General features: G+C 43.8%; 1 protein-coding gene across 1 annotated transcript in view; it reads right to left on the bottom strand.

The window, feature by feature from the left end:
- STS (steroid sulfatase) overlaps positions 1–26,909 on the bottom strand; it is a gene marked incomplete at both ends in the record, with an annotated part of 79,011 nt that overhangs the window by 19,394 nt on the left and 32,708 nt on the right. Inside the window, 1 exon segment of the mRNA XM_079727210.1 lies at positions 6,253–6,390. Coding sequence (XP_079583336.1) covers positions 6,253–6,390 — 138 coding nt within the window.

The following is a 26,909-nucleotide window of genomic DNA, read 5'->3' as shown; positions in this document are numbered from 1 at the left end:
TCTGGATTATGTGAGTGGGTTGAATATAATCACGAGGCTCTTTATAAGGGAAAGAGGGAAGCAGGAAAATTGACATCAGAGCAGCTGAGGCTGTAGTCAGAGAGACTGGAAGATGCTACGTCACTGGCTCTGAACAGAGAGAAAGGTGCCCCAAGCCAAAGCATGCAGGTGGCCTCCCGCCACTGGTAAAGGCAAGGAAACAGCTGTTGCCCGAGAGCCTTCATAAAGGAACACAGCTCTGCCGAAACCTTGATTTTAGCCCACACGGACTCATTTTGGACATCGGACCTGCAGAACTGTAAGATCATCCATTTGTGTTGTGTTGAGCCACCAAATGGGTGGTGATTTCTTGCAGCAGTCCTAAGGCAATGAAAACACCAGTTCTGTGCCCTTGGGACATGGATCAACCGGCTGTGCCACACATTCCAGACATGTAAGATGTGAGTATGCCACAGGATTGTGATCCCCAGCCTGAGAGACAGGAGACCACTGACCATAGCCATTTTCATCATTGCTATTCTTTTATTACGGGCATAGCTCTTACTGTTTAGTTGGGAAAACGAGCTTTGCACGTAGGAGGCAATTCGAAAATAACTAAATAGAGCATGAAAGGGGTATCAGGAGGGGCTGGAGGGGTGAGCTGGGAGTGGGTCACAGTGTCAACAGAAGATGGTCCCCGGGGTCTCTCACTAATGGTCCTTGGGGAAGGGAGACAGCAGCACGGCGGCCTTGGGCTCAAAGAGGCCAGAGATGCTGGATGCCTCCAGCAGGGACCCCGCGGATGGATGGAAAACAGACACGCTGCTTCCCCAGGAGTAGTTCCCCGTGACTTTATAACAAGCTGCGTGTAACTCTGATTGCAGCCCAACAAAAAGCACAGAGGATGCCTCTTGCCTGGGAACACGGGCCCTGAAGCAACAGACTTCGAGTTGGTTTGTGAAGGAGAAAGAGGGGTAGCAGAGAAGGACAGGGGATTGCAGGAAAAACAGGTGAAGGAGTGTGGATTCTTTCTGAAAATGTCTGAACAGAGAAAAGAGCGTGGTCTAAATTTAAAATCTGGTCGCGTAATTGTCAAATTCACGCATTTAACATCCCGGTGGCACTCGGCCGTGATAGGAAGTCACAGACAGATGATGGCTGAGTTAATCTCTCCAGGACGGTGCAGAGAAAATTCTTCTACCATTCACTCCGAGACTCTTGTTAGGAACAGCTGTCTCTAAACCACACTTCCATTTTTTTTTCTATTGCCAGGCTTCTATTTTTGTCTTTGCACACGCTGCCACCCAGCAGGTCAAATGCCTCTGAATGGCAAGAGGGTATGCTTGTATTTCTTTTGCTTGATGTGGGCACAGAGTTCTTTGAAATACTCTATTTGTCATTTTTTGTCCTCTTGGGCATCTCCCCACCTGATGACACTGGTTCCCTGGATTGATGGGAACCACAAGGAAGCACGTGACCAATCTAAGTCACACTGAAGTCTTTCTCACCCGAGATGCTACAGTTTACACTCTGCTCGATGTATCCAGTCCTGGGACTAAAACCCCACCAATTACAGATGGGAGATGTGACAAAACTGCCGAGGTTCCATCGAACTATCATCCACCTGTTATCGGGGCAAAAATAAACAGCAGCCATCTGCTCGTGTCACTGCTTGAAGGTAAAGAACTGAAGAACATCCTTAAGATAACTGACCCGGTTTCAAAAGCTAAAGGTGACTGTTTAAGCAAGACATCAAACGGCTAAATCATCTGAGCCAGGGGGTGGCACGTGTTTCCTTTGCAAAGCCAGGGAGTAACTATTTTAGGTGGTTTGGGTGGCTTGACCAACTCCTCAGAAGCTCAGAAGCAGAAGGGCCAGACACCAACAAATCAACATGGCTGTGTTTCAGGAAAACCTGATCTACAAAATCAGGCATCAGGCTGGATCTGGCCCAAATGCCATCGTTTACTGAGCCATGCTCTTTTTCTTTTCTTTTTTTTTTTTTATTGGAGTATAGTTGATTTACAATGCTGTGTTAGTTTCTGCTGTACAGCACAGTGAATCAGTTGTACATATACATATATCCACTCTTTTTTTCAGATTCTATTCCCATATAGGTCATTACAAAGTACTGCGTAGAGTTCCCCGTGCTGTACAGTAGGTCCTTATCAGTTATCTATTTTATATATAGTAGTGTGTATGTGTCAATCCCAATCTCCCAATTTATCCCCCGCCCTTACCCTCTGGTAACCATAAGTTTCTTTCCTACATTTGTGACTCTATTTCTGTTACGTAGATAAGTTAGTTCATTTGTAGCCGCCCCCCCTTGTTTTTGATTGATAGATTGATAGATTCCACGTATAGAGCCCTGGTCTTAAAGTTACTGAATTTAGATTTGGGAAGTAGGGTGCGTGCATCAGCCCTCACCATACTCCGTAATATTAACTCCTTCACTGTTAGGGGGGAAATGTCACCGCAACTTCCACTGATGATTTATTTTTTCGCTTAATTGGACTCCTTCATATCTTCTGCAAGAAGGAAAAACTAAAGAATCTCTCCTTCAGCCTGAAATGTAAAGTAACCACATTGTGGCTCTGGCCCACCCCTCCAATACCATTCCTTAGTCGAGCTGAGTCTCACCTAAGTGCCCCAGCAAACAACTCATCCTATCCCGCCTTCTGCAAAGTTCTGCTGCTGTCTTCTCTGCCAGGATTTTCCCCCAACCCCCAATCATTTCTATAAACCCTCGAAACCCTGCATAACACGCTCTTCCTATTTAATCAAGGCCTCTACACCCACTACCACACGTAATGTCTTCCTAGTCTCCATTTCCTGGGCATTTTTCAAGGTCCTCGTTTATGGGATGTGTGACAATCAATGCGATCCCGTCTCATCATCCCAGCGGGACCAAGAGTACTTGAGAAGAAACTCTAATCGACTGTTGAATCAACTGCAGTCCACAGCATAATACCTTCCAAATAGAGAAGGTCCAATGTATGCAGTGAATGAACGAAATAATGGATGCATTGATGCAGAGTATTCCTGGGGGGAAAAAAAGAGAATCTTGGGCTTCCCTGGTGGCGCAGTGGCTGAGAGTCCGCCTGCCGATGCAGGGGACACGGGTTCGTGCCCCGGTCTGGGAAGATCCCACATGCCGCGGAGCGGCTGGGCCTGTGAGCCATGGCTGCTGAGCCTGCACATCCAGAGCCTGTGCTCCACAACGGGAGAGGCCACAGCAGTGAGAGGCCCACGTACCGCAAACAAAACAAAACAAACAAACAAAAAAAACAACTCTCCGCACACAGCGCATAACCTCAAGGAAATACGACGAAAGCACCTCATCTTACTATACAGGAATACATACTTTCACTTCTCGCTCCTCGAAAATAAGACTGAATAGAGGAGGGCTGGCTGAAAGAGTGGGTTAATCCTGCTCTGAGTAGAGACACCTGTTCAGTCATTTCACCCGTGCTGAGTATCAATCGTGTGTCCTGCACTGGGGAGGGAACGATGACAAGCAAAGGAAGTGGTATGAACATCCAGCGAGGTTGTCCAGACCCGCACCGAACAGGAATCCTTCCCTCCTGGGTTCCAGGTAATGGAAGGTGTAAACAAAGGTCCCGGCCCCCCCGGTGCTCAGAATTTGAAAGGACTCAGATGTGCATGTCGAGGATGTAAATAGAAGTATAAGGTTTCACAGGCTACCTGCTGCCTTTGGGATGGGTGACAGACTGCCTTTTTGCTGTCTGTTTGGCTCAGGACTGGTGTGATCCGGCGTTACCCCATTCCTGCCAGTTTGCAGAGTAAGCCATGTGCTTCTCTCCTCACCCCAGCTCTACTGAGGAGGGTATGTGGTTGGGAGAGTGGAGAGAGCTCGAGGTAGAAGGACAAGAGCTCAAGCACACCCTGGCTACCCCCTTCCCAGCCTGGTCTCCTTTGGGAACATTTCTTGGGCCCTGTTGGCCAAGTGAGGCTCTCCTTGCTGTATGCACCACTGGCATCTTGTGCCAAGAATGTCGACACCCTTGTTAAATCGCATGGGCCCCCTTAGGCTTCCTCCCACCGCCCCCAACCCAACCACCCACCCAAACAACCAACCACCCAACCAACCAGCCACTGACCCAACCACCCACCCAACCATCCACCCACCCAAACAACCGTCTACCCACCTACCCACCCAACCGACCACCCACCCAACCAACCACCCAACCATCCACTCACTCAACCAACCACCCAACCAACCAACCAGCCATTTACCCAACCAACCATCCAACCATCTACCCACCCAACCCCCCACCCAACCATCCACCCACCCAAACAACCATCTACCCACCTACCCTCCCAACCGACCACCCACCCAACCGACCACCTACCCAAACAACCAGCCATTTACCCAACCAACCACCCAACCATCCACCCAACCGACCACCCACCCAACCAACCAGCCATTTACCCAACCAACCAACCATCCAACCATCCACCCAACAAACCAGCCACCCACCTACCCAACCCGTTGACCATGGGCTCCTTTAGGGCAGGGACCATATTGTTGCCTCTAACCCAGTGCCAGATACACAGCTCAATCAGGGTTTTGTAAACTAATGGATGAAAGCACTCCAAAGATTAGCATTTCATATCTTTGTAGGTAAACTCTGATATCCTGAGTCCCTGGGAATCTGTGAAACATCCATGTGAGAGAATAATGAAAGGGCAATAAAGCACCTCATGGCTTTAGGGAGCAAAATTCAATGCGCTTTCCTATGTGTCACGCATCTTGCTTTATTCAGCAGCCCCTATTCTCTGGGACACCTTGCTTTGCCTCTTTGCATGGTCACTTCTAATCATCCTTCCCCATGTTACATCCAACCCACATCCACTGCAGATTCGGGTGGTGTCCTAACCCTTAGCACGGATATGCCCTTTGAGGTATCTCACCTAAGTCTTTGTGAAATGGGCCACATGTTATTATAACCAGGTATCTATGTCTCATATTCACAGAGTGTATGTTGTATAAGCAACTTGGGGTCAGCAGATGGGTCTTATCTAATATCCCCAATGACAGGTAGCCTGATCCATCTTGGTGGTGGCTTAGCTAATGGTGTGTCAGGAAGGAAGCATCAGCCCACAATGCTGTAGCATATGGAGATAGGCAGAATAATGACCTCCCAAAGATGTCAACATCCTCATCCCCGGACACTGTGACTAGGTTACCTCCCGTGACAAAAGGGACTCTGCAGATGTGATTAAGGGTCTTGAAATAAGAAAAATTACTCTGGATTATGTGGGTGAGCCTGACATAATCACAAGGATCCTTAAAATTGCAGGCAAGAAAGTCAGAGTAAGTGAAAGAGATGGAATTATGGAAGCAGAGGTCAGAGAAAGAGAGAGAGAGAGAGAGAGAGAGAGAGAGAGAGAGAGAGAGAGAGAGAGAGGGGGGAAGGTTTGAAGACACTGCATTGGTGGCTTTAAAGGTGGAAGAAAGGGTCCATGAGCCAAGGAGAGTGAGCACCTCCAGATGCTGGAGAAGGCAAGGAAATGGATTCTCCCCTGGAGCCTCCAGAAAAATGTAGTCCTGCTACCATCTTATTTTTTTTTTTTTTTTTTTTTTTTTTTTTTGCGGTACGCGGGCCTCTCACTGCTGTGGCCTCTCCTGTTGCGGAGCACAGGCTCCGGATGCGCAGGCTCAGCAGCCATGGCTCACGGGCCCAGCCGCTCCGCGGCATGTGGGATCTTCCCGGACCGGGGCATGAACCCATGTCCCCTGCATCGGCAGGCGTACTCTCAACCACTGCGCCACCAGGGAAGCCCCCTGCTACCATCTTGATTTTAGACCAGTGAGACCCATTTCAAACTTCTGACGTCCAAATACAAGTTAATCGTTTTTTATTGTTGCTGTAACAAATTGACACAAACTTCCAGGCTTAAAGCAACTGTAGTTGTAGAGGTCATGGGGGGACGGTGTAAGGGGTCTTGATTGAACCAACTATACATATGGGGCTGAATTTACGTTTAGGGGGAAAACACCCTCATTTTAATGTCTGGACACGGAATGCGTGCCTTTAAGTTCTGGGGGGGACCATACCGGAAATGGTCACTTTGGCCATCTGAGTTTTCAATGCCTGTGACCCAATAAAGCCCTGTATGTTTCCAGTGGCAGAAGAACAGCACCACAGCTCCAAGGTCCAGGAGAACGTGATGAGGGGGTGAGCTGCAGGGGGCAGGCAGAGCACAGAGCTGACACCGTGGCATTTCCCACCTGGATAGATTTCTCACCTTTATAGATTCCGTTACTGCCTCCGTGACCTTCCCCTTTGACGGTCACCTCCTCTACGTGTGCTCCTTGGTCCGAGGAGAAGTAGACCAGGGTGTTATTAGCCAGTTTCAACTCATCTAGAACATCTAAGATCTGCCCTGAAGGGGAGAAAACACTCAGTGTTAAAACAGTGCAACCTTTACAAAAGAAAGGGAGGTGATTCGCCCTCATCGACCTGTCTGTTAATTTCTGATGGTGAGAAGGAGATGGTCTTATACGCTGAGCTCTCCTGGGCTGAGATGCAGTCACTGAATTAAGTATCATCTACAAGCATCCTTTGAACATCTAGGCATCATGGGGTGACCCTGTAGGGAGACCTGATAAAGGATTATAGAAGAAGCAGGCTCACAGATCATGAGCCCCTTGGAGGAAGATTCCAGAAGAGAGAAGCCAAATGGCTGCAATCACCAGCTGGCCTGAGGCTATAAAGAAGTCTACTGGTCTTCTTTATTGACTGGAAAAAACTAAATCATCACTGTTCCTCTGATACAAACAAACATCTCTAAAACTATTTTATGATGAATGACCTTTTTCATAGTTACCATAGACACCCAGGTCTAAAACTGTCCATCATGAAAATGAATATTCCTCACACGTTCCTTTTTCTTCTCCTCACCTTCTTTCCCCATACTTCACATTGTATACTAACCCCCATAGAGCAACCCTTCAAAGTAATAATGATACCATGGTCCACAATGAGAGTAACGGGTACCATTTGTTGAACACTCTGCCTGCGAAGGACTTAATTCCATGTTCTCTTGATTACATCATACTGAACCCTATGAGTAAAGAGCATTGGCTCCATTGCACAGGTGAGGGCAACAGTGCTCCAAAAAGACACAGGACCTGTTCAAAGTCATGTAAAACCCAAACTCTCAAACCCTGCAGAGTTCAGTGGATGAACTCAATGAAAATCACAGAAGAGTAAAGAAAAAAAAAAAAAAAGACATGAAGGAAAAAAAGTTCGAGCTACATCCTGAAACACCCATGGATGACATGATAATGATGGCTGCTGTCTTCTTCAAATGAATCCAGCAAGAAGGGAAGTGAGCACGGAGCATGGATGAATAAAATCAGGCGTGACTTCATTCACTGTCAAATGTGGATCCAGGGCATACGGCAGTTCACTGCACTTTTCTCTCTGCTTCTATGGATGCCTCCAATTTTCCATAAGAATAAACAGAACAAAACAAAACAGAAGCCAGCTGAAGGTTGAAGAATGGTCTGAAACATGGACTCTCTGATTAGGAAGCTACCACCTGCTCTCAGATCAGAAGAAAATGATGGTCAGACGAGAGGTATATAATTTACAATTTGCACGGAGATTGCTACGTTCACATGCTGCCAATTTAATTTGGTCCATGCATGCAGTTACTGTTCGAGGTATTACAGGGTCTGACTCGGTGTTTTGATGTTTGACAGCTAAGAGCTTTTAAGTCTCACCTCTGTCTCTTCCACGTGTGCTCAACAAGCTAATAAGAAAGCCTGGGGGCTCCCTCCCCCAGTGCCCGTGGAAGGTTCAAACTATGCCAGCTCCTACCTCCATGTGGGAACCCACATCCAAGCCCCAGCTCCTACCCACCATGAAAGCTGAATCTGTCTCCTTTCCCATCTCCCTCAAGCCATCTTCAGACCAGCCTAGGCGCTGTCCTGCTTTCCCCAGAAAGCCTCATGATATGTGAGTTACAACCTTTTCCACATCCTCTTGGTGTGGCCATAGCATCACTCGTCTCAACAGGGGACCAGCTCTTCACTGTAGGATAACCACACAACTGGAATTCTAAAAGGACACCAGGCATCCTTTGCAGCAGAAATAATAACTGAATTTGGGTAATCCTATCCATCAGGTAGGTCACGCCCCCCGTGGAGACAGGCCCTGCACTCCAGGGTTGCACCTTCACCAACTTGGGCCAGACAAGGGGTAGGAGGCCACAGAGACAACCCTCCACGGAGGTGGCAGAGATGATTTCTGATGTGAAAGCAAGACCCCAGCCACCTGTTACCAGACATATTCTTGCTACTTGATTGCAGTGCCACAGGCTAGAGTACATTCAATCTTTCTCAGTGTTTTAACTCATATACTAAACATACCTAGAAGCCACACCATATACATAAATGTCATCCTCAGGACCAAAAATAATATGCACGGGGCCATTTTAGTGATTTGTCACCCATGATAAATCATCGTCAGCCAGACATTTATCGTGCTGTGATTTGGTTCAGCTAAGCAGACCACGTGTGCACTCGGGCTTGGGGGAGTTCGACTCTGACACTAATTTAAGGCTTATCACTTTGAAAATGATAATTAGTTTAATGAGTTCACAGAGGAAGAAGCAACAAGGCGATGTAACCCCCACTTAACACTTTTTTTTTTTTTTTTTTTTTGCGTTACGCGGGCCTCTCCCTGTCATGGCCTCCCCCATTGTGGAGCACAGGCTCCGGACGCGCAGGCTCAGCGGCCATGGCTCACGGGCCCAGCCGCTCCGCGGCATGTGGGATCCTCCCAGACCAGGGCACAAACTCATGTCCCCAGCATCAGCAGGCCGACTTTCAACCACTGTGCCACCAGGGAAGCCCCCCGCACTTAACACTTTGAAGGAAAAATGCCCCTTTTGGTGCATATAGTAATTTCTAAATAAAATAACACAGATTAGGCAGAGAGCACAGGATTCAGGGTTTTACTTCCTTGTGTTTTAATTGGTATTTTGCAAAAGGGCATACAACCACGCACCTCCATTTCAAATGAAATTCACCTTTCATATATTACACAGAAGTATCTTAGCATGAAGAAAATGCTGTGAAGAAATGCCTTTTTTAAAAAATGTGGCTTCCGTGATAACTTCTATGGACACAATGTAAATATTTAGAGCACGTTTATTTACAACTGCCAAAACCTTGGAAGCAAGCAAGGTGTCCTTCAGCAGGTGAATGAATAAACTAACTGTGGTCCATCCAGACAGTGCGAGATTATTCAGTGATACAAAGAAATGAGCTATCAAGTCATGAAGAGACATGGAAGAACCTTAAATGCATATGGCTAAGTGAAAGAAGCCCATCTGAAGAGGCTACATGCTGCGTGATTCAATTCTATGACATGCTGGTAAAGGCAAAACTAGGCAGACAATAAAAAGATCAGTGCTTGTCAGAGGTTGGAGGGAGGGAGGTAAGAACAGGCGGGAGCACAGAGGATTTTTAGGGCAGGGAAAGTATTATGTATGATGCTGTAATCATTACGCATTTGACCCAACCCACAGTAAGCGCAATTCCAATGGTGAACTCTAATGTAAACCATGTATTTTAATGGATAATAATGTATCAATATTGGCTCAGCAAAAGCAACACATGTACCCCGCTAATACAAGAGATAACATGGCAAACTGTGTGCAGAAGAAATGAATATAGGAAAACTCTCTGTACTTTCTACTCTGTTTTTCTATAAACCTAAAACTGCTAAAAAAAAAAAGAAAAGTCTACTGGGAATTCCCTGGCGGTCCAGTGGTTAGGAGACTGCACTTTCACTGCTGAGGGCCCGGGTTCAGTCCCTGGTCGGGGAACTAAGATACTGCAAGCCACATGGCACAGCCAAAAAATTAAAAAAACATTTTTTTTTAGTTTTAAAAAAATTAAAAAAGAAGCATTATTAAAATAAATACATATTAAAAAATAGTCCAGTAATTTTAAAAAGATGCCTTTCAAATGCACTGTTGGCTCTGAGACTTCCTCGTCCATGCATTCAACACGTGTTCGTAAAAGCCTAGTAAACACAGGTTGAAGACCAGGGCACGCAGAGGGTCATGGATGGCGTTTGTTCCCAAAGCCTCCTGGTGACCCTTGCCTTTGCTCAAGCTAGCTACATCTCCTACGTACAGATTCCCCTCTAGGCTATTTTCATATCCAGACGAACCTGCAGCTGCATTTACGATCCAGACTCCTTCTACTAAAATATATCTTGTATCCTTCCCCATTTTCACACCCCTCCCTAGATATTTCCTCCAAATTCCAAGATTTCAAATGACCATGATACTTGCTACATGATACATGATATTTTCTTTGTCCCCATCAATTTTTCTGATTCATTGCCTAGAGTGATAACTTTATCCCTTTCATCAAAATCGCTGCACACCACTGGGCTGGGATTAATACGAGAGAATCTAGCTGAGGCCACCATGCATTTACACACAGAAGACCATCAGATTTCTGATTTCCTTTTAGTTCTTTTTCTCCTGCAAGAGGCACCCTTGTCCCTCATAACTATTTGGGTCTTATGCCAGAATCTCATTCAGAAAGCCCGGAGCCCATTAACCATTAAATTTTTCATGAGATTGATCCTATAAAGGTCTAACATATTTCTCTTCTAAAAATTGTGCCCAGAAATCTCCTGTGGGAACAAATACTGCTGGATTAGTCTTGCTTTCAGACCCATACATTGGAAGTCAGAGGTCCACAAATATTATCTTTCAGAAGGTTCTCCAGGTATAATGATACCAATTTATGTAGGATGATAGTTTTGAATTACCGATGGTGGGCTGCAGGATAGCTTATAAATGAAATGCTTTATTTCCAAAGCTTTCTCACATTCTTCCTGGAATGAAACAAATACAGGAAACAAGCCATTTCGAGAGCACTTTTTTATTTAATCAGAGACAACAAGAGCTCGCACACTGGAAAAGATGAGAACTTGTCATTCTAAAGGAGAAAACCTGGTGCTGTGAAAACCAGGGTCCTTCCTCTTTCAGGTGTGAAGCCTGGGTCCTGGAGAGTTTGTTCATTCCATTAATTCATGCCACGAGCAGGTACCAAGCCACTCTTTGGAGTCAGGGCTGTGGCGTGCCACATAGGAGACAAGGGTTTCTGGTGCTTGGGCAGAGTCCTAGCTCTGACGTGAAAGGGAAGTGTTATAATGTAGAATTAACTGCTCAGGCTCTGGCTTCTGGGTCCTGACAGAAGCCAACCCGGTTTGAGTCCTGGGTCCCTGGTTTGCTCACTGGGGTTCTTTGCCTCTAAGTCAGAGGTGATAACATGTAATAGTAGAAGGTTGCCATAAGGGATGAAAGAGAATTGCATCTCAAACTCTTAGCCCAGGACTAGGAGTGTTCAGTGCAGCTCAGCTCTTACAATGGAGTTAAAAATCTGAGTTAAGCAATCAGTTTGCCTAAAATCCAAGCTACAATGAGGTATCATCTCATACTCATCAGAACAGCCATCATCAAAAAGTCTACAGGGCCTCCCTGGTGGCGCAGTGGTTGAGAGTCCGCCTGCCGATGCAGGGGATACGGGTTCGTGCCCCGGTACGGGAGGATCCCATATGCCGCGGAGCGGCTGGGCCCGTGAGCCATGGCCGCTGAGCCTGCGCGTCCGGAGCCTGTGCTCCGCAACGGGAGAGGCCACAACAGTGAGAGGCCCGCGTACTGAAAAAAAAATAATAATAAAATTAAAAAAAAATAAAAGCGGCTTAGACAAATCAAGTAACCCGCCACGCCCACGCCCCACGGGGGGGGAGGGTGGATCATGTGTGGTTAATGCGCATGCGCGCGCATCGAGTGGGGTTTTAAAAAAAAAAAAAAAAGTCTACAAATAACAAATGCTGGAGAGGGTGTGGAGAAAAGGGAACCCTCCTACACTGTTGGTGGGAATGCAAATTGGTGCAGAATCTATGGAGAACAGTACGGAGGTTCCTTCAAAAACTAAAAATACAGCTACCATATGTTCCAGCAATCCCATACTGGGCATATAGCTGGAGAAAACTCTAATTCGAAAAGATACATGCACCCCAGGATTCAGAGCAGCACTATTTACAACAGGCAAGACATGGAAACAACCAAATGTCCATCAACAGGTGGATGGATAAAGAAGATGTGATATCTGTATCTATATATCTATATCTATACACACACACAATGGAATATTACTCAGCCATGAAAAAGAATGAAATAATGTCATTTGCAGCAACATGGATGGACCTAGAGATGATCATGCTATGTGAAGTCAGAAAGAGAAAGACAAATATCATACGCTATTGCTTACATGTGGAATCTAAAAAAATAATACAAATGAACTTATTTACAAAACAGAAACAGACTCACAGACAGAAAACTAACTAATGGTTACAAAACGGGAAGGGGGGAAGGGATAAATTAGGAATTTGACATTAAAAGATACACACTACTATATATAAAATAGATAAAGAACAAGGACCTACTGTATAGCACAGGGAACTATATCCAATATCTCGGAATAACCTGTAATGGAAAAGAATCTGAAAACGTGTATATATATATGCGTATATATATATACACATGCACATTGTAAATCAACTATACTTCAATAAAAAATTTTTAAAAATCGGCTTGCCTAATGGAAGTCTTGCTATTTCAGCAGATCTGTCTTTTTTCTTCTACAAGGTAGGTCGACTCAGGCAAAACACATGGAAGGAAAATGCTTTGATGTCCCTAGTCACCCTTTTGGAAACATCGAGCTCATTAAGGAAAGAAAATATCTCCTGAAGCAGCCACCCACCATGAATAATTAAGGAAGAATGTCCACCTACTCAATGTAATTCCAGGGAAGGCAGGAAACCCTGAAAAGTTCCCTTAAAACAACTTTCGCTAAATCCTTCCTGTGATCAACAGGTGAAGGGTGGAAGTCAAATATTCCCATGGAGGCTAGGATTTAAAGATAAGTGAGAGTTTCTAATGGCAGCAGTTGGTGGTGGCTGTGACTCTCCCTGGGCATGGGAAATGCTAGACGTTGCTCCAGAAAGTGAGCTTTACCCTATGTTCTGAGGCTCTCCTGAATCAGTTACTGAGTGGGATAGAGAAATTCTGCCATCATTGATTGGCCCTGGAAAGGCAATTCTTTGTTTAGCTTATGTGGGATTAGAAGCGTAACCAACATGCCAAACATCGGGACATATCTGTCAACAAGCACAGAGATTTATTGTCTCCGGCTGGAAGCACTGTCCATGGAATGTAGGTACACTCGATCTTGTACGTCTTCCCAAAATAAATGGTCAAGATTTCCAACACACCAGTCCTGATGCTCTCCATCACACGGAGCTCAAGGGATCCCACAGATGGGACATTTGAAAGCATATGGGTTACCTATAGTATGAAATCAAGTTCAAAAGCTTACACATCAAAGGGAAAAATAATATAGGACCAAAAAAGATTGGATTATTTATTTGCAATGCATAAGATACAAAAATGATGTGCTGGCTTTTGGGGGATACGTGGGGGAGAGCTGGTGGTGTTTGTTCAGAAGCTTTGCATTTGTTATTTGATTCGAGGGTATTTTCAGACAGTAGCAAGTGAAATATTGTAATAAATAAACAGAAGACGAGGTGTTTTGCCCTACTATACTTGGATCTAATGCAAAGGTTGCACAAAATATAGTCTGAGACTCACTCAGATGCCACCCAGATAGGAGGTCCGAGGAAGCATTGAAAATGAAACTCTTGCAGGATGGTTTTAGGACCTAGGAATTGGGAGCAAGAGGCTGCTACACGCACTGTATTTCCACATCCTGAGTGATGAGACCAGGGTGGCCTCCACCTCCACTAAAAACCAAGCAAGAGGGACGTCCCTGGTGGCGCAGTGGTTAAGACTCTGCGCTCCCAATGCAGGGGGGGCCCGGGTTCAATCTCTGGTCAGGGAACTAGATCCCACATGCATGCTGCAACATGCATGCTGCAAGAGTTCACATGCCATAACTAAGGAGCCCGCGCACCGCAACTAAGGAACCCACCTGCCACAACTAAGGAGTCGGCGAGGCAGAACTAAGGAGCCTGCCTGCTGCAACTAAGACCCAGTGCAACCAACCAACCAAACAAATAAATAAATAAATATTAAAAAAAAAAAAAACCAACATGCAGGAAAGAAGAAGCTCCGACCGTGTCAGGAGCCCTTTCTGCTGCACGCAGGCACACCTGCCACAAGCCTGTGATGCAGGAGTCCTGAAACCTTCCTGTCCGAAGGCCCTCGATAAAAGGCTAAATCCTTCCTTGTCAGCCACGGTGAAATAGACATCAACACACCCATCACCACATCCTGTGTGTTTCCTATTCAATCAGATTCACCCACGTCCATTGATTTTGGGATCATCCTCTTACCATGTCACTCACTTTCCCATCTCCTAAGTGCATACAGAAGAACTTCATTAGAAACACGTTTAGAAGCTATCCTTAATCATTTTCCAAGTAGTGATAGAAAAGTAAGCAAAGGTGATAGTAAGGAACTGATTAGGCTACTTTATGCATTTTTTCATTCTTCTGGGTGACCAAAATAATAAACAAGGCCTTGTATGTAGAATATTGGTTCCGTAGCATGTTCTTATTATATATCAGTGTCCTTCAAATTTTGACAAGCTTATTTGTCACCTTGGGAACCATGCTAAAATAAAGATTCTTTTTTTTTTTAATGATTTGATCAACATTTGTTTAGTGCTTTATTTTTTTAAAGTATACTTAATTTACAACATTGTGTTAGTTTCAAGTGTACAGCAAGTGACTGAGTTATATATACATATATATATATTAAGATTATTTTCCATTCTAGGTTATTACAAGATATTGAGTAGAGTTCCCTTGTCTCTACAGTAGGTCCTTGTTTATCTATTTTATATATAGTAGTATGTATATGTTAATCCCAAACTCCTGATTTATCTCCCTGCCCCACCTAAAATGAAGATTCTGATTCAGTAAATTTGGGGTGAGGTCTGAGAACCTGAGTTTCTTAAAAGCTCCTAAATGATGCCTAGCCGAGGCGCATACTTTTAGAAGAGAGTTTCCCTGTGACGACATGTTTAATACCTGCTGACATATAATGAAAGGAGATGGTTGGCCTTTTACAGATTTCAAGAATTACCCCAGGAATGAGATTTGAGTTGCAGACCACTGAACACATAACTTTTAGACATGGTAACTAAACACAGTAAATAGAGAATTAGGATTATTAGGGTAACTAAGAAACAGGAAACTGTAAGACAGAAATGTTGCCTATGTATGGATGACCCTTCCTTGATTTGGCTTCACTTCCTTCTTGGGTTAGTTCCTGTGTGAGTTCATACTGTTTCCAGGAAATGCATCCTTCTTTGGTGTTGTACCTGGTTGTTACGATAATGTTGTGATTTCCTGCATAAAGCCCATCTCTGACCTCATCACATCATAGCTGTAATGTGTGATGGATCCTCCTGCTCTGGCACCTGCTCTCAATCATCTGGGATGCTTTCATGGCTCTGCTCAGCTTATCTTCTCCAATTAACACTAAGTTGTATGTGTTTTTTTTCCCAGGGTGTTGCATTTGCTGGAGAGAATTTGAATAACTCTAACTAGTCCTCATTCTCACCAAGCACACCGGTGCTTTCCTGCACATACACAAGTGTCACTGTGTCCGTGCAGTGGCATTGCACACTTGCGTCTGGGGGAAAACCAAAGTCGGTGTGCCTGTGAGTCAGAGGAAGGCTCCGTGGTCAGTGCTTCCCCGGGGTCATAAGCATCACAACGGGCCGGCTGACCTGGGTAGTGGATAATCAGACCAGCAGGAAATCGTGTGACAGGACAGTGCTAGGAGTGAACACAGGTCTCCCCACTCTTGATGCAGCTGTGCCACTCTATTTGCTGGACTTCACTCTCTTGCAGAAAAGAAAGCTTGCAGCTCGTTTGCTCTCTGGAATGGCCACCGGTTGAACTTGCCGTGCGTGGGAGGTTATCCGGGCTTTGTGATGGAGAACGACGCTGCCTGCATGCCCATGGGGCCATTTCTGTGATGGAAGCCAGCGAAAAGCTCTAGAAAGAGATCGGCCACTAGCTATCTACCTTACATTTGGTAGTGTATATATGTCCATGCCTCATATATACACTACCAAACATGATAGCTAGTGGGAAGCAGCCGCATAGCACAGGGAGATCAGCTCGGTGCTTTATGACCACCTAGAGGGGTGGGATAGGGAGGGTGGGAGGGAGGGAGACGCAAGAGGGAAGAGATATGGGGACATATGTATACGTATAGCTGATTCACTTTGTTATACAGCAGAAATTAACACACCATTGTGAAGCAATTATACTCCAGTAAAGTTGTAAAAAAAAACAAAACTATATAAACAATTAGGGACTTAGGAAAAAAAAAAAAAAGAGATCGGCCAGAACTTCTCCAGCAATAAGGGATCACCTCACACTTCCCGCCTGAGCTGGGCTGTGAGCACAGAATGTCCAGAGATGACGGATGGTGAATGATCCAGGAAGCCAAGCCCTTCAGAGCGCCCTTATTTTATGGCGCTCTCTTACACCATCCACACCCATTTGCAGTTTTAGGACTAGATTTTTTTTTTTTTTTTTTGCATTGGATTTGATCATCTATAAAGCTGAAGATACAAAATGGAAAATAATGCTTTCCTCGGCAGAAACCTTGTGCATTAATCACAGATTCAAACTCGACACACCGACTAACGCCCCACCAAGCTCCTCTATTAGGTTTGGTTCCGAATCCAAGGGACCTCCAGTCCTCCAGTCTGCAGCTCCCCTGAAACGCCCGTCTAGCTCTGGGGTGATGCGTTGACTTTATGGGGAGAGCTCAAGCTCTTAGAAGCAGCTTAGGCCTGGCTGCAAGATCCTAAATACCAAAGCTACGGACAGAGGGCTCCTTCGGAAGTGTGAAGTCCAAAGGGAACATTTCAAATAGAAGGTGAAATACTACTAATGATCTAAAAACCCACAAGATGGTCCAAATAGATGTCTCCTTCTCCATCGTAGACTTTTTTCTCATCTATGATTTTTCTATTCAGTGTAAGGGCCTCATACACACATCTTAAGCAAAGACGCTTTAGCCATCTGTGGAAGGGAGAGTGAGAGTAACAGGAACAGTAATAATAAGAATAGCAGCTAGCATTTATTGAGCACTTCGTGCATGCCAGACACCATGCTGACTACTGTAAATACATGACGTCATTTCATCTGATTGGTTAATTCAACTAATTCCATCAGGTGCAATCCATCTATTCAGGGGGATTGTTGCATTTGACATTCTGACGAGCCCTCCCTGGGTCATGACTCAAAAGCAACAGGTATTCAAACTACTTCTGACCCCACATTTTGACCTCACCTTTCAAATATATATATACTGGTCCTCAGTGGACTATTATTTGAACGTTGCTTTAACCCCATATCCCCAATCCTAATTTACCTTTTCTTGCTCTGCCTAGAAATATCTAACCAACAAATTAAATGTGCTAATTGCAAGAGGTTGAAGGTGGAGGAAGTATTATCCAAAACACCCCTGTGATACCCACACCTACATCCTCCTGTTCCCTGCACCCGCTGTTTAATTTCGAAGGCAGACATGTCTAGAGTGTACAAGGCAAACTCAAGAACACAGGAACGGAGGGACTCCTAGGATACAGAAGCTGCATGAAAACCATTGGAGGCCATTGGTCCAAACAGGCTTGTCTTTTTTTTCTTTTTTTTAAAAATTATTATTTATTTACTTATTTATTTTGGGCTGCGTTGGGACTTTGTTGCTGCGCGCGGGCCTTCTCTAGTGGCGGCGAGCGGGGGCTACTCTTCGTTGCCGTGTGCAGGCTTCTCATTGTGGTGGCTTCTCTACTTGTGGAGCACGGGTTCTGGGCACGTGGGCTTCAGTAGTTGTGGCACGTGGGCTTCAGTAGTTGTGGCACGCAGTCTTCAGTAGTTGTGGCTCGCAGGCTCTAGAGCGCAGGCTCAGTAGTTGTGGCACACGGGCTTAGTTGCTCCGTGGCATGTGGGATCTTCCCGGACCAGGGCTCAAACCCGTGTCCCCTGCATTGGCAGGCGGATTCTTAACCACTGCGCCACCAGGGAAGTCCCTGTAGATTTTTTTGATGATGGCCATTCTGACTGGTGCGAGGTGATACCTCATTGTAGTTTTGATTTGCATTTCTCTAATAATTGGTGATGTTGAGCATTTTTCATGTGCCTCTTGGCCATCTATATGTCTTCTTTGGTGAAATGTCTATTAAGGTCTTCTGCCCATTTTTTAGTTGGGTCGTTTGTTTTTTGATATTGAGCTGCAGCTGGAGAAGAGACAAATCTACTGTCTCAATTAATCCAACAAACCAGAAATCCTTCCAGGCTCCTGAGAAGCAGTGTAGCCTAGTGGTGGCTGCGCAAATCTTATACAAGTCACTTACCTTTCTCAGACCTCACTTTCTCACCTGCAACGGTGACGAAAATCTCGCATAGCACACAGCTGTGGGGAGTCAACTAAACAACCCGTGGCAGATGTTAAGTAAGTGACTAGGATATACCAAAGGCTTTTAGAGTTTAGCTATTGTGAGTCAATAAATGTTTACTGTTGTTGTTTTGTAACCAGAAATTTTATTAATCCTGTTTGAATGGATTGCGCAACGTCATTCCTCAATAATTTAGGGTACTATCTTCTTTAGGGAAATGATTTATGAAAGAGGGTTAAAAACTACCCGCTTTAATTTGAGAGGTAAATTCAAGGTAAAATAATATACATCCCAGGCCCGAGAACATGAAATTAAGCTTCGGGGTCTGCAAAAATGGTAACGTGGTTATAGAGTTTATGAAACCCAGAGGTTACTGATTTATAAGATAAATTAATTTAGAGAATGAAAATCAATATTCTACACAATGAAGTTCCAACTACATCTTACAGCCAAAAGTCTGGATCACCAGACCTGCATTGGTCCTGTTCCAGCACCCTCTCCCCATCCTAACTGCCCTCCTCTTCATGCTTGCATCTCTAAGCTGAGGCTGAAAAAACTTCTTCCTGCAGAACATTTACTATTTTGTCACGAATACAGATTTACTGGAAACTCACACAGGAAGGGAAGAGAACTTCCCTTATATAGAAACTTCCCTTTCCATATATAGAAAACATATATTATATATATCTCCTTTATTCTTGCTGCCCTATCATTGGATTTTCTGATACCCTGATTTACGTTAAGCTCTCCAGATATGTGTACCTGATGCACACATATAAAATCAAGAATAATAATGGAGAAAAAAATTGCACTTTGGAAGATAAAAGATTCATCTGTAAGAGCAAAGCATTGAAAATTAATGCAGTTGATACAGACGGTGAACAGGCAGATGAAGAGGTGCTCAACATTGCTAATTACTAGAGAAATGCAATCAAAACTACAATGAGGTGTCACCTCACAGTGGCCAGGATGCCCATCATTAAAAAGTCTACAAATAACAAATGCTGGAGAGGGTGCGGAGAGAAAGGAACCCTCTTGCACGGTTGGCGGGAATGTAAATTGATCCAGCCACTATGGAGAACAGTATGGAGGTTCCTTAAAAACAGAGTTGCCATATGATCCTGAAATCCCACTCCTGGGCATATATCCAGACAAAACTATAATTCAAAAAGATACATGCACCCCAGTGTTCACTGCAGCACTATTTACAATAGCCAAGACGTGGAAGCAACCTAAGTGTCCACTGACAGAGGAATGGATAAAGGAGATGTGGCACGTATATTCAATGGAATATTAGCCATAAAAACGAATGAAGTGATGCCATTCGCAGCAACATGCATGGACCTAGAGATTGTCATACCAAGTGAAGTAAGTCAGAAAGAGAAAGACAAATGTACATCACTTATATGTGGAATCTACAAAAATGACACAAATGAACATATCCACAAAGCAGAAACAGACTCATATAGAGAACAGACTTGTGGTTGCCAAAGGGGGTAGGGGGTGGGGGAGGGGTATATTGGGAGTTCGGGGTTAGCAGATGCAAACTAGTATATATAGAATGGATAAACAACAAGGTCCTACTGTAGAGCACAGGGAACTCTATTCAGTATCCTGTGATAAACTATAATGGAAAAGAATACGAAAAAGAATATATATATATATATATATGAATCACTTTGCAGTACAGCAGAAATTAACACAACATTGTAAATCAACTATACTTGAATAAAAGATAAATAAATAATACATAAAATGGATGCAGTTGAGAGCAGAACCCAGGACTCACTACAGCACGTGAGGATGTGTCACCTTGGTGGACAAATGGATGGGGCAGGGGTCACGGAGGAACACAGCAGAAAAGAACGTCAACACCGCCACCTATACAAGCGCGGTGAAGGGGGCTGATTCAATGGCTCTACTTTCTATGTCCCCTGTGGCCATAATGTGCCTTTGTCTTAACCACACTTTCTTACATTGCCTCTAGGTTAGGATTCCATGTCTCGCCTCTTTAAAAAGATCCACGTAAAGAAGCCCAATAAACATGTTGGAGGGGTTCATGGTCAGTGGGCACGGGGTTCAAGTATCAGACTTCAGGAGGCAGCCCAAGTGTGCAGACGTCTGATTCTGCCGTGTAGACAGCATCGGAGACTTAATAGGGTTTGCACAGTTGATCTCCAGTGGTTAAGCAGCCGTCGACCTGGAGATCATTCTTCTCCCTCCTAAAACAAGGGCAAGCCCTCCAGCCTCTCCCTATGCTGCTTTAAGAGCAGAATGAGAAACTGATGCCAAACAGCAGATGGGTGACCCTTTAGACAGTGTGCACGGGAAGATCAGACCCTGACCAGTGACCTCACCTCCAGCACCACGTAGACCTGCCAAGCAGCAAATGAAGAAGAGTCGCCCTTTGGATTAGGAAATGCTCCACATGGGACTCTAGGAAGACTGTGAACAGAGGCATTAAAACCTTTCTCCCGTGAGAATAAAGACCCTACCTCAGGAGATGGCCATTCTGAGGATGGGCATCCCGGCACGTGGCATGACATGCAAAACAAGGCCATGCACAAAGGAGCTACAGATGACAGCAAGTGGAGGCCCCCTGCGTAGCCACAATGAGCTAAGGGACTTCCTGGCTTGTGTGGGGTGACGAGGGGAAGGACACGTGTAGCACACGATTTCTAGTTCTGTGCGTCATGCTCACACACACACACATGCAGGTGGGTGTGTATTCTACCCTGGGTGCCGTCAGCACTCACAAAACCTGTGCTTGTCCTAAGTCTGTTTATACTGCCCTGGTCACAGGTTCCCTTTCTTTTTAAAACAATTTTTAAAATTTATCTAATTTTTAAGTGAACTTTTTCTTTTGAGATAATTATAAATTCACAGGCGATTGTAAGAAATGATACAAAGAGATCCACGGTAAAGTATTTCGTTTCCCCCAATGGTAACATCTTACAAAACTCGAGTAGAATATCACAATTAGGATACTGACATTGATACAGTCAATGTCAATGGACAAGGTTTCCATCAGCATAAGGATCTATGGCTGCACTTTCATAGCTACATTCACTTCCCTCCGGCCCCTACCCTTTCCTTCATCCTTGGCATCCTGTCCATGTTTATAGTTTTGTCATTTCAAGAATGTTACATAAATGTAATCACACAGTAGATAACCTTTTTAGACTTTTTTTTTTTTCTCGTTCAGCATAATCCCCTTGAGATTCATCCAGGTTGTGGGTATCACAAGTTCATTCCTTTTCTCATGCTGGTATGGATGTACCATTGTTGGTTTATAGGTTGTTTCCAGTTCAGGGCTGTTATAGGCAAAAATGCTATTAGCGTTTATGTAAAGATTTTTGTCTAAAGATATATTTTCATTTCTCTGGGATAATGGCTCAGGAGTGCAACTGCTGGGTTAATGGTTGATATATGTTTAGAATTTTTAAAAAAAGATACCACGCTGTTTTTCAGAGTGGACAGGTTCCCTTTCTTTCACCCCAGTTGAACGGACTGCTTCCTCCTCAGCCAATGATGTCTGAGCCAGCTTCGCTCCCGTGTGGAACAGCTGTTTTGTACAGAAGCATCCCTGAATGGGGATGAGGTGTCAAAGAATGGAAGCATCTACGCTACTGGCATCTATGGTCATTCGTTCTATTTCAAGATAAACAGCAATGCCCTTTCCTTTCTCTTCTTCCCCTTGGCTTAACTGCAAAGCAGCACCAAGCAAAACCCAAATGCCAAGTTGTAGAGACAACGCAAAATGACTTTTCTCAAAGTCAGTGCTCAAAGCTTCCAAGATTGTCAGAGACGCTTATTTCTTGTAGGTTTCCGTCTTCCTAATGCACGGCTTGTTTACTTGCTAAGAATCAGATGCATAAATGCATTTATAAGATGGCTGTTACCGATGAAATCTGGCAGGCAGGCAACGGGGGTGTTGACAGAGTTATCTGATGGGCAATTCTACCTTCAAATGATCAACGTTAAAAGTTAAAATGCTGTAATCTTGTCATTTTTGCTCTCTTCTGGCTACTGTCTTACTTCAGAATGAAAAAATACTGTGACAACACTGCTCCTTCTCTAACAATTTTCTATGAACTGGGAATGTGAACGCGTTGCCGAAGTCACATTGTGCCAGGAGATCATGGAGCTGAACGTCACTGAGTGTTGGTTTTAAAAGTTAAGTACCTGATAAACATGCACATTTTTTCTGTAAATTAGAGTCGATGGGTGCATCTGCTGTCAGTGACCTTAATAAATGAGGAAAACATTCAACTTAAAAAAAAATACAGATGACACTGACAACAATTTAAAAACTCTTTTTCTCTTACAAAAGGGTATATGAGATGCAGGTAGACAGCACCCTCAGAACTCTGCTCTTGAATTCTGTGGAGCCCAGAACAAAAGGGTGACCTCATCCTGATACACGACAGTCCCTGCAGGAATAGAAAACTGCCCCAAAGTAGCGGCACAGAAGAAAGCATGATTCCGGGCTGGTCAGCGATCTTTCACACCCACTGTGTCCGCCAACCCATGCCCTGTCATTCACAAAGAACTCCTGAAACATACACTTCAGAAATTGTCAACAATGGGAAATCTTGGCATAGGCGATTTGATTTTCATGTATCATAAATTCATTTCCTTCAAGGCCACAAGGAGTATGAACCTCCATAAACATATATTCCATATTACTCAGCCATCAAAAAGAATGAAATCATGCCATTTGCAGCAACATGGCTAGACCTAGAGATTATCATACTAAGTGAAATAAGTCAGACAGAGAAAGACAAATACCATATGATATCACTTATATGTGGAATCTAAAATATGACACAAATGAACTTATCTACAAAACAAAAACAGACTCACAGACATACAGACTTGTGGTTGCCAAGGGGGAGTGGGGTGGGGGAGGGATGGCTTGGGAGGTTGGGATTAGCAGGTGCAAACTATTATATATATATAGGATAGATAACAAGGTCCTACTGTAGAGCACAGAACAGGGAACTATATTCAATAGCCTATGATAAACCATCATGGAAAAGAATATGAAAAAGAATATATATACATGCATAACTGAGTCACTTTGCTGTACAGCAGAAATTAACACAGCATTGTAAATCAACTATACTTCAATAAAATTTAAAAAATAAATGTATATTCCAGTAACAATACCCCATATACTATTTGCAGAAGCCCTGCATTTTGAAAGTTCACAGTAAGTAAGCTCTCCCAAACAGCCTAACAGCACATTTTATTAATTTTTTGGTACATGTCCTGAAACTTAGTGTCTATCTTTGTTAATTGAGCATAGTAGTTTTTTTTTTATCCTGTCTTTTTATTAAATAGATTTGACAATCGTGGAAAGACAATGATATGTAGGTGGGTCTGTATTAGTCACTCCTTTACAACGTACAGGCTGTCATCATTTCCTGTTCAATGTTTCTTCAAGTTTCAAAACTTCATTATCTATCTTGCATTCAGGTGAACAGTGGTCTGTAATGGAAAGGATTTCATTTCTCTCCTGTCTAGATCTGCTTGAATGAAAAATCTGTTCATTAGGCAGAGGTTTTTGTAATACCAGACCCTGTCAAAAGTCCCAGGGAGGATGCTGTCTGCAGGCTCTGTTTCCTGATTATCTCGGTAATCAGGGATTACGGTGATAGCACTGGAGGTCATAGTTTATCTGATTCAGAGCTAAACTGCCGTCCCAAGCATATAGCTAAGATTTGATAGTCTGAAATAAACTGGTGCATTTCCTCTTTAAAAAATTCAATTCCCACTTTAGAGAATTAGCATCTCACAGAAGTTACTGAATTAAGCAAATTTTACAAACTCATGCATTTTTAAGGTGTGTTATTAAGGATGCAGTTGAAGAGAAAATGCAAAAGGACAAGTGTAAACACACACATACACACACACACTCACTCTCTCTCCCAGACGACTTAAATTTTTTTCAAAATTCCCAAAGGGAATTTTCAATGAAGGAAAGCACCAGTGAGAAAATAAGATCCAATTTGTTGCTTGAGTTGAGTTTTAATAACTGTGTCATTGATGGCTTGGGATTCAGAAGAAGTGTTGGCTGAATATTTAAAATACACTTTGTAAGCTAAACTCAGAAGTATGGTTAGCAGAGGCGACTTTGTGAAAAATTCAGCTGCTGGAGCTCCTTACCATATCATCTTTGGAGGATGGGGCTTGTGAAAATGTACTGACCCCACTTGATAAACGATAACAGTATTTTTGTTGTTTAATTAAAAAAAGAAAGAAAACTGACCTCTTTAGGAATCAATATGGTAGGGCGTATGTAACTTTCAAAAAAGTTGCCCTCTTTTGGTACAAACTATTAGGTATAAAATAAGCTACAAGAATGTACAACACAGGGCATACAGCCAATATTTTATAATAACTATAAGTGGAGTATAACATTTAAAATGGTGAATCACTATACTGTACACCTGTAACGTAATTTTTTACTTCAACTGCACTTCAATAAAAATTTTTTTTTAAATAAAAAATATAATAAGATGCCCTCTTTCACTCATTAACAAAGTTTTTTTGGGGGGTGTTTTTTTTTAGAAATCATAATGCTAGCAATTTGTGGTGAGCTGATACTACAAATGAGTACAACTCATTTTTTCTGATACTTATCTTTTTATCAATTTCTTTGTATGAGCTCTTTCTGTATCACACAGATTTTCTTTTCATTTGACACAGATGTCGCAAAGGCTTTTTAACTGATTTTGGTCTGGCTAGCTTCTTCTTTTGACATCAGGAAATAACAGATTCTGTCATTAAATCTAGCAATCTTTTCCTTTAAGTTTGTCCTAGTTTATCCTTCCCCCAACCCTTTCCCCTTTGATAACCATAGTTTGTCTTCTACGTCTGTGAGTCTGTTTCTCTTTTGTACATAGATTCATTTAGTTTTTAGATTCCACATAGAAGTGGTATCATATAATACTTGTCTTTCTCTGCATGACTTACTTCACTTAGTGTGGTAATCTCTAGGTCCATCCATGTTCCTGCAAATGTCATTATTTCATTCTTTTTTATGGCTGAGTAATATTCCATTGTATATATGTACCACAACTTCTTTATCCATTCATCTGTCAATGGACATTTAGGTTGTTTCCACATCCTGGCTATTGTAAATAGTGCTGCAATGAACATAGGGGTACATGTGTCTTTTCGAATTATGATTTTCTCTGGATATATAACCAGGAGTGGGATTGCTGGATCATATGGCAACTATTTTTAGTTTTTTAAGGAGCCTCCATACTGTTCTCCACAGTGGCTGCACTAATTTACATTCCCACCAACAGTATAGGAGGGTTCCCTTTTCTGCACACCCTCTCCAGCATTTATAGACTTTTTGACGATGGCCAGATGGCCATTCTGACTCACTGTGGTTATTTGAATTTCTCTAATAATTAGCTACATTGAGCATCCCTTCATGCAGAGCATATTTTTAAACAAAAAATGCAAATTAAAAAAAAAAACACATTTAAGAATTCCCACCACCTCCAACCTCCGCTGCAGAAGACGGGGCAATACAAGTGCTTTCCTTCAGAAGCTTAAGAGTTTTATGACGGAACGCTCCATGTTCTGGTTCCTACGACCTCAAAGTGCACCCCCAGCACTGCTCACGACCTCGGGCCCAATGGCTACAAAGTGACAACGATCCACGTGTTACGAGCACCCAGCTCTTAGTACTGCCTCTACGTCCCTGAGTTGACAGACGGGGCTTCGCTGCACAGGGCTGGGAGCTTTCAGAGAGCATGGACCATCCCTGTTCCTCCCTGAAACCTCTTAAAAACTGGGACCTTCCACTGGTGACCCACCCCTGCAATAACTTCCAAGCCTCGATTGTGACTGTCTAACTCATGAAACTGGAAGTTCAGCTCCTGAACACGTGGTCCCTAATGACTCGGCATTTCTCTCTGTAAAGTCCACCGTTAGCCCTCCAGCCCCCCGCCCAGCCGTAAACCGTCAAGGTCTCCATCTCTGGTGCATCCCCGTCACCCCAAAGGTGCCCGCTGAACACCCTGGCTTCCCAGTTACTTCATCTCTTGACGTGAGACGAGTGCATCCTTGTCTTTCACTCATCATCCTAAATACATGCCGCAGGGACCTCCCTGGGGGACCAGTGGTCAAGACTCCGCGTTTCCACTGCAGGGGGCATGGGTTCCATCTCTGGTCGGGGAACTAACATCCCCAATGCCATGCTGCGCGGCCAAAAAGCAAAAAAAAACCCTAAATACATGCCATGGATCTGGGAACAGCTGGAATTGTTCTACTCCTGAAATGTAAACACTTTCACCTTGTCCTAGCTTGCCAACACCTTTCCTACCATCCGACTTGGACCTCCAACCTGTCACCTCTCAAGCCACCAGTCCCCCTACTCTGCCAGCCCAGTCGCTCT

Source organism: Hyperoodon ampullatus (assembly GCF_949752795.1).
Source record: "Hyperoodon ampullatus genome assembly, chromosome: X".
Taxonomy (NCBI): domain Eukaryota; kingdom Metazoa; phylum Chordata; class Mammalia; order Artiodactyla; family Ziphiidae; genus Hyperoodon; species Hyperoodon ampullatus.
This window is presented reverse-complemented; position numbering and strand designations above follow the sequence as displayed.